General features: G+C 40.9%; 1 protein-coding gene across 1 annotated transcript in view; it reads right to left on the bottom strand.

The window, feature by feature from the left end:
* Positions 1 to 5560: 5560 nt before the first annotated feature.
* Positions 5561 to 12373, bottom strand: part of INSIG1 (insulin induced gene 1) — a 10801-nt gene continuing 3988 nt past the window's right edge. The window contains exons 2-5 of the mRNA XM_032442960.1: positions 11543 to 11667; positions 10576 to 10742; positions 10381 to 10480; positions 5561 to 7894 (exon numbers count right to left, since the gene is read on the bottom strand). Of these exons, the coding sequence (XP_032298851.1) occupies positions 7865 to 7894; positions 10381 to 10480; positions 10576 to 10742; positions 11543 to 11587 (342 nt within the window). The 5' untranslated portion in view covers positions 11588 to 11667 and the 3' untranslated portion in view covers positions 5561 to 7864. The remainder of the gene's footprint in view (positions 7895 to 10380; positions 10481 to 10575; positions 10743 to 11542; positions 11668 to 12373) is intronic.

Genomic DNA, 12373 nt, shown 5'->3' with positions numbered 1-12373 from the left:
ACTAGACTTCAAATGAAGCAGAACTATCACAGTAAAATTCATTACACTGCAATTGGGACAGAGAAAGGGGTGAGTTCAGGGCTGGGGACAGAGTGGGTGGGAGCTCATACTCAGTACTGCTTCCATCATGCCTGGGATGGACACCTGGTGGAAGCATCACCCCTTGGGATGGCCTGATTCATCCTCAGCCTCATGTCTGCTGCTCTGGCATGGCCACATGAAATGGAGAGTCCTATTAGAGATGAGTTAATTAATGATAACTGGAAAAGGGACCTTCTCTATGTAAGACAGTCTTTACTCACAAAAGAGCATTTAAAAATAATCTGGGGAAACAAACAAACAAAAACCAGCAAAACACAAATGTACAAAAAACCCCACCCACACAACAAACATTGTTAAGGAAAGAACTTGTGTTTTCGTTGCTGAGGGACACAGGGAGCAGGGATGTCTCCAAGCTAAGTCCCCACCTGCAGAGGTACTCTGTCTTCTGTCCACTCTTTCCTCCATCCCTTCTGTCCATCTATCTCTTCAATTCATCCATCCATCCATCCATCCTTCCCATCCCTCCATTCCCTACAACCCTTCTATCTGTCCATTCCCATCCCTTCTATCTGTCCATTCCCATCCCTTCTATCTGTTCATCCCCATCCCTTCTGTCCATCCATCCATCCTTTCCATCCGTCCACCCCCTCCATCCCTTCTGTCTTTCCATCCCTCCAACTCTTCTATCCATCTATCTCTTCAATCCATCCATCCATCCATCCATCCATCCATCCATCCATCCATCCATCCATCCATCCATCCATCCATCCATCCATCCTTTCCATGTATCCATCCCCTCCATTCCTTCCATCTGTCCATTCCCATCCTTCCATCCATCCATCCCTTCTGTCCATCGATCCCTCTGTACCTCCACCCTTTCCATCCCTCATTCCATTCCATCTGTCCGTCCATCCCTTCCATCCCTCCATCCCTTCCATCCCTCATTCCATTCCGTATGTCCATCCCCATCCCTTCTTCCTATCCATCCTTTCCATCTCTCCATCCCTTTCTTCCACCAGAGCTCTCACGTTTTAAGGCCTGATGGAAAGTAAATCCTTTTAACAAGTCAAATAATTTTGGACACAAGAAATTTCCCCCTCTCCTTTGTAATTAGAGCTGGCCGCATGTCTAAAATGATCTACTTTCCAGGGGGAAACAATAATTGAATTGTTGGGAGTCTCCTGAGCTTTGCTGGGCTCCAGGAAGGCTGCAAGGGAAGCTGAGCCGCTCTCTCGTTAGCGCCTGTGATGAGAGTGAGACACCCCAGAATTCAATTACGCGGCTCCTCCAGGAACCGCTATAATTATAACGTCAAGTTGTTTTTTAAAACTTCATAATTACGTTCTAGGATCCTTGCATGTATGTTTGGGACCCTGGTGGGGCTGGAGGTGGCCTCCCACTGCATGTCACCTGGTGCCTGGATGCCCTTTGCCCCCAGCCTCATTCCTTGTGAGCACGCTATGGCTATCGAGACCTTCTCTGTGTCTCTGTGTGTAGGTTTATGGGGAAGAAACTGCTCCTGAGAGGGAGAGAAGGGACTGAAAGAAAGGGAAAAGTAACCGGAGAGCAAAAAGACAGAAGCTCATGGACATGACTTGGCAGAGGGTTGTCAGAGTTAGGGTAGTGTGATTAGGTTGCAGTTGGACTTGATGATTTTTAAGGTCTTTTCCAAACTGAGCAATTCTCTGATTCTAAGATCAAATGGAGGAAAGATGGGAGAACTTTTAGCTGCTTCTCCAAAGGAATGTATTCAGCTCCCTATGACCAAGCAAAGAACCACTGTGTCTCAGGCGCAAAGCACATGGCAGATGCTCTGCACTCCCACCCCAGGACCATAGCCAAGGTTACCCCAAGCAGAGGGAGCATAGAAATGAATCCCAGCAAGAGCTCATCAGAATCAAGACACCCAATTACCTTATTTGATAGCACATCAAACACTCAGCCCAGCTTTCCCTGACCTGGACTCACGTCCTGGGGCCTTACAGGTCCACCTCACTGCCTGCTGAGGTGCAGGGGATGATGAACACATCCCAACCCTTGCAGGTCAGGATCCGCATCATTGCTGTGGCACTGGGATTGCAGAGAGGAATATGCAATGAGTGCTGGCTGCAGGTTGAGAATGGGCTCACTTCTCATTCTCTCAGACAAGCAATTAGAGCTGTCTCCCGAAGCAGTTCCCACCCAGCAAGGAGCTCCAAAATATGAAAATCCTTTTCTTTCATATTTTTTTTTCCAGATGTTCACTTTTTGCTTCCCTTTATTAGTGCTTCTTTTGCCAGGGTGACTCACTTAACAATTAGTTTAGGCACAGAATGTAGCATCTGCTACAGATATTACCTGTGCCTCTAAGGCAAAGCTCCTTACCTTCATTTTTTACCCACCTCTCCTTCCCTTCCAGATCTTTAATAACATATAAAAATATATTTAAATTAATAGGAAACTCTCATTTCTTAACCAGGTCAACAGATGGTTCATTTGGACCTGCCTTCAATTAAGCAGGTGGAGCATGCCCAAGGAGCAGGCAGTCAAATACAGCTGTTCTTTCCCCAAGTCCCACCGCAGATCTGGTGGGATCTCCTGCGTGAGGCTGCTCACTCTATCAGCCTCATAGCTCTGACTTCACTTACCTGGCTCCTGGTGGTGGGAGTGATGATGTGGGGGATATCTGCGCATTGCTGGCTTCGGGATACCCAGATACAGGGTGATGGTGGGATTCAAAAGTTGACCTATCTTGGACATCTCACATCCTCTGTGTAGACTTCAGCTGCTGCTCTTGGAGACAATATATCTCCTGTGACAAATTTTCAGCTTCACTGGAATGACTTCCCCAATGACTTTGTGGTGCTCAGGGATACGATGATTCAGCAGAGGGTTTTTAGAGTTAGGGTACTATGGTTAGGCTGCAGTTGGACTTGATGATCTTCAAGGTCTTTTCCAACCTGGGTAATTCTATGATTCTATGACTTCAATAACCCAGGGTGTGAAATATTATGGTAGATGTCTGTGTTTCTCAGCTGGGTCCCATCAGAATTACTACTCCACAGGTTGTATTTTCAAGTTGAGTAAAGACTAACTTGTACCATAGTAGGACTCTCATCCCAGCTGAATAAAGACAAAATAAAAGTGAAGCAAAGACTTTGAGATCTACCATGATGAAACAAAAAAACAACCCTGATAAAAACAAAGTAAAATCACAAGGACGGATGATCCTGTTAGATACCATTGCTATCTGTAGTAGACCACTTAGACCCTTTTTCAACAACCAGAGTCAAACCAAAAGATTTCAATATGTTAACAAATGTTTAAGCTGACCCAGACATTCAGATGTCTTATTTTCATGTAAAAAAAGAAAGGGGCTGGTCTTGTTTTACTGCCTTCGTTGTCAGATCTCCCACAGCCAGCTCTGATGAAGCACCTCTGTTGGCACTGGAAGACACAGTCAATGCAAGGAAGACCTTCTTCATCCTCAGGAAGCTCTAGGTAAGAGAAAACTGCATGCCAACCTGTGATCATGAGGAGCAATGTCAACCCAAGGCTTAGGAATCTTCCCCTGTTCCCAAAGAGTCCATGCTAAACCCTGCGAGCCCCAAAAATTCCTCTGTGACTATAGGAAAGGCTGTAGGTATAGTTGGGCTGCAGGCCTTTCTGCATTACAGGATACATTGGCCCTGTCCAGGCTGCGGTTGCTTCAAGCCATCTGATCTGTAGTTTTCTTGTGTCTTGTTGGGTAAGCTGTAATTCAAAAGCTGCCAGGCCTCTTGCCCTGAAGAACTGCACGGTTGTATCCCAACAACACACATTTCTGCACGAACATCTCAGCAAATTATACATATATGGTTTATATATATACAGGACGTGACATTGGCTCCGTATGGAATCCAATCCGTCTTATTTTAGTTCTAGGGTAATGACTTCAAGAGAACATGAAAAGGTTGAAATTTTTTGTGCATTAGCATGCAGTTAAAAGACATATGCCACTAACAGGCTCACATACATACATATTATGTATGTTTATAGATGTATATATATATTAATTCTTTTAAACCAAAACCAAGCCAGATAGACACTGGGAAGATTGAAGTTCTCTTTAGAAGTTAGTAAGACTGGGCTAGCAGCACCATTACAGCCTACAGGCTTTCTTAACACACAATTATGCAGTAAAACTGCAGTCCTTACCCCCTTGTTATTAATCTGTCGTCATAGCCTGTGTTTGTAGATAGAATTTAGGCAGTAGGATTTAGGGACAGGGAAAGGACTATAACATTATTGTGGGGAAACTCACATAGTATTTTATTACCCAAAGAAATCCCCATCACCTTTAAGAAAACATTCTGGTCTCTTAGTTGAAGAGCTGTGGTCACACACACATCTCAAGTTTCCAAGATCAAAGCTCTTAATGATCTCCATTTTACAGGCATGTTTTTGTTCAATTAGTCCAGCATGTAATGCATTGTTCCTGAATTTTGGAGCTACTCTGATGTGCAGTAAGACTACTGAGACCTCATTTCATTATTCATCTCAATATGTTCCTGTTGCATTCAGAGAACAGTCTATGGGCCCTCCTGTGGCTAATTTAGCACCTGCAAATCCCCACGCTTTAAGCCAAAGGCTGAATAACCCACAGAATGAGTTCACAGGAACTATGCTATCTACAGGTCAAATCATACTTTCCGGGAAGGCTAATAGGGATCTTATTTTACTTTTCTCTCCTTCAGAAACATTGTGCCCCTTCCCTCCCCAAGAGGAGACCATCAGTAAAACATCAGAGTTACCCAAGATCAGGTTGCTCAGGCTGCACACCAGGTCTTTTTTGTGCATGTTTTCATTCCTTCTGACAAAACCTGAGCAGTCTGAGGGAAAGCAATGCACTCAGTGGACTGGGGCTGTTAACCACTACTGAGCTGGCATGGAGCACACACTCAAACTGAACAGAATGCAGGGCTGTCTGAGCCAAAGCAGCTCCTAGCAAAGGATGCTCAGGTTCAGCCAGCACTGCACTAAAGTAGATGAAGACAGATGATAAAACCATTCGACTGCTTCCACTAAACACAACAGCTTCTAGAAGCCCAAGATATACATTTAAGTACAGTAAAACTGAAGGCTTTTTGTTTAAAACTGCAAGCCACTATCATCTCTAATTCACACAGCATTTAGCAATTCATCACTGCAGATAGCCAAGCACACCAGGAAACATTATGTTTACCCCGCACTGTCCATATTTTGTTTCAAATTATGAATGTTGCTATCTTGGAAGACAATGGCAATAGTGTTTTCCACCCCAGGTCACATAACAGTAACACATAGTTATGCCATTTTCTTGGCAAAATAGCAAGACTTGTTCTTAAAGTTTATTAACCCAGGCTGGAAACCCTTCTGGAAGTTAATCTTTCCATGTTCAGTGTAGAATCTTTAATACCACTGAGTATGCATGACTGAATATTAGTTATGCAACCATAACAACTGTCCTTTTCAAGGAAGATTCCTGCATAATGCGAATATAGAGAATCCGAGGCAAACATGACTTGATCATAAAACTTTAATAGTAAAAAAACGTGTAAAACCAAACACACTGCTGAAAACTTATCTGTAAGAATGAGAATTTAAGTGTTCAAATTCAGAATAGTGCAAATTTTTCTTCCCTCCCGTCGCTTCCAAACTTAAATCACTTTGGTTCAGATACTTAAAAGTATTGGCAAGAAATGAACTTTTGACTTACATGTTTTTTGGCTCCGGTATTTGTAACACGTAGGAGATTTAGTTTATCTTTGCAAATAAATACTTTGCTAAGAGATCAATTATATGCAAAGATCACAGTCATCTTGATTTATATCTGGTCTTATAGCTTTGAAAAATGGTCTTTCAAGATGGTTATAAAACTACCTTTCCAGTAGGCAGCATTATCTCTTGAGATTTCTGAGCTGATCCAGTTCTAATCCAAGGACTAGACCTCTTCAAGTGGTTCAAAATGGGTTTTAAACATTCGAGGAAGGATGGAAGGATCTTATGCTAGTGAAAATCACTCTTAATTTACACTAAGCAAGATTAGAATTGGGGTCTGGTTTGTAAAACAGCCTTTGTGCTAAACTCTTCCTATAAAAAAAAAGCACAAGCAGCTACAGCATTCCCTTTGAAGAGTGAGAACAGCCAGAATGCTGCTACCTTGCCTCAATGTCTTTTTGGATGGGTTGATCTTCAACAGATGCCTCTATTTATATCTGAAGCCATGTAAAGATTGGAAATGAACACACACAATAACTGTAGAATACAAAAAGGCAAATGCATAAAAGTTTACAAGTACACCATAACCACAAAACTGGAGTATGTCTAAAAATTTGCATCTTGAAAGGTACAACAGAACTAGTTAAATAAATTATTGCTCCATTTGACTCCATGCAGCATTGAAATGAACTCAGAACCCTCTTCTCTTTAGTCTGTCATAAGGAACGATCACTATTGAAGAGAACATGAGGCTCAGATTTTTACTGTACATTGCACTTCGATTTTAAGACCTAATACTTGCTATTTAGGTCCACTGTGGTCTAAGCTATCAAACAAATACATTGTGCTCACAGAACTAAGTATTAAGAAACACCAAATGTTTAATGTAGTGACATAAGCACTTTTTTTGTTGTTGTTTTTGTTTTTTCTATACAAGGCAATCACAGATTGCAAGTTCCATAGGGTTGTGATAAAAATAAGCAGTGATCTCTTAAAAACTGAGCTGAGTAAATGAGCTGTTCACTCTTCTTCACACAGTTTAAATCACATTTTAGGCCTGCTTTTGTTTCCAAGCAATTCAGTCAAAGCCCAGACTCAAACAGATGCAAGATCACATATAGCCTAGGGACTATATGTGTCATATAGCCTAGGAGGACACCCCAGTCTTCCCAGGAGCTGAGGGCACAGGCTCAATGGTCACAAATACCTGCACCACACATACTTTCAGTGACACCAGACATTTAGAAGTACCCCAAGACTGACTTTGGTGAGACACTGAAACATATGCCTAATGCTAAATGGGAATATTCACCCACGCTTAAGTTCGTACTGAATTAGGGCCAGAACTAAATATACTCAAGTCTGACTGAGAGCCTGTGAAGTAAGCAATCTTTCAGTCAGAATTTCTTGATAAAAGCTCACGTTGAAACAAGATTGTCTCCAGCGTTCACCTATGGTACAAGTAGTTTATAAACTCAAAACCAGGTGACTTAAGAGTCTTTCATCCCTCTGACCCTTTCTACCAAAGACAAACCCAATGCAGCATTACGAGTAAGGGCATAATTCCTTCATAAGACCCCTAAAAGCATTAGTGCAATGCTTCTAACTGGTTTCGATCACTCTTATTTTTAAATAACCCTATATTTTTAAAGGATTTGGATAAATACTATTCCTATTAAACCATACTTCATCATTGTTAAGCACCATCGATCTACTTCCTTTGGGCACTGATACAGGAGCTTGTAATTAAATTTCAGTTTCAAGGCTTTAAAATACGGCAGCTGCTTCAATAACTTACACTGGAATCTAATACTTGGAAAACTGCCACTTAGCCTGAACGCTTGTATTCAACTTGGTGTTAAACTCTTCCAGAGAACAGCCATACGCAAATGCTTATGCAGTAAATCAGGGTAAGATTTCAAGATAAGCCGTTAATTTCACTTGGCTATTCTAAGAGTGGATTAATAATTCCCCCCCNATAAGTCATTTGTGCAGTGAGCCCACAGAGAGATTATTTTTTTGCTAAATAATCTTCAATTTAAAACAGGAACACATCTTCTTAACGTTGCTCTCACACTGGCACCATGTTCCCTCCTCCGAGGATTTAGTCATTGTGTGGTTTCTCTGGAATACCCTATGAATATTAAAAAATATAACCAAAAATATGTTAGACTTTAATACCACATGAGAAATTACTATATTATGCTGTATTTTCTAAGACTTAACAGTCAGCTAACTTCAGTAAGGCTGACAGTGATCTAGCACAACTTCTTATAAGAGGCCAGGGAGGACATGCTCCTTAACTGCAAGCAGAACAGAAGTCACTATGATTCTGCGAAGCCTCAAATCATTCATCTGATAAAAATCAGTGGGATTTTATTAAGACTCAAGCAGTAGCAAACATGTCCTAAAGAGGTGAGTGTTTTAAATACCACTCTAGTTTACAACACGCTGAGAATGATGGTTACAACTCCAGATGATGGGTCATTACCAGAAACATATTTCAACATTTAAAACAAAAAAAGCCAACTTCAAACCACTGTCAGCACCATTTCAATTCTCCCAGTTTGATTTCTAATAGCAAAAGGCAGACAGGAGAAGTGAGGCAACTTTATTAAGTTACTTTCCAAAGGTGATGCATCCTACTCTACATACAACCAGCACGCATCTACTCTTTGACATGCAAGTCAAATGCAGCCCAACAGCTCAGTGACTACAGTAGAATATATTTAAAGCGACCCTTCCTTCAGGTTTAGTTTGAAGTGGTAATATCGCACCTTCTTGCCACCCTCATAGTGGTGGAAGAAATCAGACTGATGCTTTTAGATCATTTCTACAGAAGGACCCAGCAGACTGAGTTCTGCTTCTCTGTTTTAGAAGCAGTATTCTCCAAGTTTATGCTACTACAAGCATTTTTATGAAGTTGCTGGGATTCCCAAACCTTTTCCCAGGTTAAGTAATGGTAACAGAACACATGAGAAGACGCTTCCAGATAACCAAAATAGAATGCTTTGCATTGCCAGCTTCCCTCTTTTGGATGGACAATGACAAGCTGGACAGAGGAGCTGCTGGTAGATGTCAGTCTGATTTCAACTACATTCAGATGAAACTCCAGGTGAACAAGGCAGCAAAGCAATAAAGAAAAAGAATCTTATGTGCTTAAGTTTTGTTTCTTCTTCACTGAGGCTCCCTTCTCTTTCCAGACTAAAAAGCGTGGCAAATGGAAATGCTGCATATGTCACTACAATATACAGCACTATAGCATAGAGCTGACTGCAGAGTTTTGAGGCTGTGTGCATTAAGCAAGGACTAAATCTGCTACTCATATGAGGTGATAAAGTTTATTAATATATTTATTAAATTCTACCTCCCCCAAATATATTTAGACCTAAGGAAATAAAACCAGACAGTGTGAACTGCTGTGGTTTGAAAGAATTACAGAGTAAAAACTGACTGAAGAAAGTGGCTGGGGTCCTGCAAAACCTAACTTAGGATCAGGCCAGTGGGGAAATAACTTATAGAACAATACTATTAAGAACAGAAGTAGATTTGCCTCTTTTTTTAGAGAGATACTTTTGTACAAGAGGTAGCTTAATTTAATATAACTGAGAATCAATATTAGAGAACTTAAACAGTGGTTGTCAATCAACATAGCTTTTTCCTCACCTTGCCTTTAAGCCCGTCCACCTGCAGTATCAAGTTCTGACTGTTCAGTTTAGAGGTATACTAGTGTCTGCCTATTGAGTTAGAAAGGTTAAACAGAAGGGACTGAAAGTCTGTTTAAGGCAGGGCAGACAGCTTTAGACTAATTTTTTTACTTATTTGTGTTTCAGTTCTAAAAAGTGGCTTTTCCTTTTACTAGACAAAGACTGGTATTTTAGTAACTCCTAAGTCTAAAGAGGATGTTCCTTCAGTGGCAATTAAAGGCAGCTAAGGCACAACAGTCTTTGAACTAGAATACTTAAAGAATATTTTCCAGAGTAATGATATTATGTAGCAAAAGACAGTGAACTATTAATTACTATCCAGTGTAATTTAACAACCAGGCTGAAAGCTGATGTACAATCAGGTTGACTGTTAAGTAAACTACAAGGGAATAACTACTGAAGAACCAAGTGTATGTGGTTATCCTACCTGCTATGTTACCCCATTTATGGAATGATACTTGAACCATGTATAAGACAACCAGAAAGAGGATATTTAATTCCAGAGTGATGGAATTTAATGCTTTATGAGGATGTATTTCCTCTACGAAAGAAAAATGCTTTAGTAAATGATTAGAGCAAGCCTATCTACCTCTCAGCTTTCTAGCTACCTTAGACATAATGTCAACTGCTGATAGAAAGGGAGTAATTAAGACACTGATCAGATCTGCTACACTGATTCACTTCTTATTTAGGCTGTTGCAGGAAAAGGTTCCATATAGCAGACACTCAAACACTGAAGACAATTCCTACTCTACTGGCAACACAGGTTATGTTTACATTTCAGCTCTTTGAAGACACCTATTCATCTCTCAATCTGTGAGTCACACCCTTAAAGGCATAGTTTGTTCTTGGACTATGAATGACAGAAGTTATTTGGACTGTTAAAAGGAAATGTTAATTACACAATAATTACCATAGCCAGTTGGCGTCCTATGTTTCCTACGGTCACACCTCCTGAGAAAAATATACATGGAAGCCAAGAACGGATGTATAGAAAATCTGGGGATGTATACCTAATAAACAAGAAGAAATAAGTTAGAGAGAAGGCAACACCTGTGTACTCATTTTTATTACAAGAGTTGAAATACTATTTTAAAGCATAACTTACTGATAAACACCATTATATACAAGGAACTGGGTTATCAGAGTTGCTACAAATGCTATTGTGATTCCAAGCCCGAGGCCACTTCTTGAACGATCAAACGTCCACCAAAGACCCAGCGATAAGGCTGCAAGAGTCAGGGACAGCTGGACATTGTTGGCAAAATCTAGTTTCTGGAAAGAGATGTTAAGGACAATCCTTTCAAATCTGCTGACATCCTATTCAAATGGAAAGTGAGTATGATTTTACATTTCTAGACACACTACACTAAGAATCTGGTCCTCACACCTGCTGAGTAATTGCTCCTCTTGTTGCCTTTACACTTGTACTCCAGTCACACTGATTTCTGTAACAATGAGCACCTATCATACTGTAATACATTTAACTTCTGTGGGTTTTTATATTTTCTTTTAAATCTGAAGTAACCCACTCCTTGCTAATTTTTCTGCTCAAATCACAAGCATTCAACACAAAAAAACCCAAACAAACCCAATCTTACTGAATAACTTAGTGCATCTCCCATCCCGGCAGGCATTCAAAGCCAGTCTGGATGTGGCTCTGGGCAGCCTGGTCTGGTGGTTGGTGACCCTGCACATAGCAGGGGGTTTGAAATGAGATGATCATTGTGATCCTTTTCAACTCAGACCATCCTGTGATTCTATGATCTCACTAGTTACTTATGTTAACTATTAAATACAGGCAGCACACAGATTAACTTGTGTTGTTTTTATCTTGTTGCACTCAGTTATGCCAAGCAGAATGATGTCTGGTCTTTCCCCATCCCAGAACATCATACCTACTTCAAAGTTAACAATGGTGACCTATCACAGAGCAACACTGCACTGTACTGCATGTTTCTGCAGTCTAAAGTTATCTGCTGGCAACAGCATTATCATTACCTTTGCAGCTCCCTTAGGTGGGCTCACGGCAATGCAACGAACACATCAAGCAACAAAAACTAGGTGAAGGATACAGCACTTGCATGATTAATGCCAACGAAAACTGCTATACATCGCATCACGCTCGCCCACTCTCTTTTGAACTTGTGTGGTTCCCCAAGGTGGCTGTCAATGCAGGGGTACAGCAGGCCAACGACAGCTGCAAAAGAAGCAAGATTTATTATATTAACCATTATACAGTGATTATTCAGATACTATTAGATATTAGCGTGCCAAATAAGCATTTGACTCTTTTTTAAGTGATGCACCAATACAGTACTGTAAGCCTGACAAAGTCAATTAATAACCCTTCATATACACCTCCGAAATGAAAAAAATAAAAGCCTTAGACTTCTTAAAGATATATTCCGTTTGAACCTTTAAAGCAGAGATGTATGTAGCGCAACTTTAAGGTATCTCACTTCAAGCTCCTTTTCTTCCATAAGAATGCATCATTTCTCACTGAGTAAACACTTGCTTTGCTCCAATAAAACAAAATCAAAGAGCTTAATTACAGAGAGGAATAGAATGTATCTTTATTGCTTGTGCACAGGATAGCTCTTTTTATTAATTTATTGCCTGTGAATCAGGCCCTGAATTACTATTTGCGTGGACTAAAAAGCTGCTTGGCAGAGCTACTTCCCTTTCTGCTGGGCTCTAACTCAGCCTATGCTCCCAATGCACCCCACATGAGTTTTGGTATCTAATATAAGCAGGGTGGAACTTGGGAAGGAGTCACCATCAGCCTGTGATAGATATCTACCCACCCTGTTAGCCAGGCAGAGTTTTACCCTCAAGTTACAGAATCACAGAATGACCCGGGTTGGAAGGGACCTCAAGGATCATGTAGTTCCAACCCCCCTGCC

This window comes from Coturnix japonica, chromosome 2, assembly GCF_001577835.2.
Source record: "Coturnix japonica isolate 7356 chromosome 2, Coturnix japonica 2.1, whole genome shotgun sequence".
In the NCBI taxonomy this organism is placed as follows: domain Eukaryota; kingdom Metazoa; phylum Chordata; class Aves; order Galliformes; family Phasianidae; genus Coturnix; species Coturnix japonica.
The sequence above is the reverse complement of the archived record's forward strand: the minus strand, read 5'-3'. Positions and strand labels throughout refer to the sequence as shown.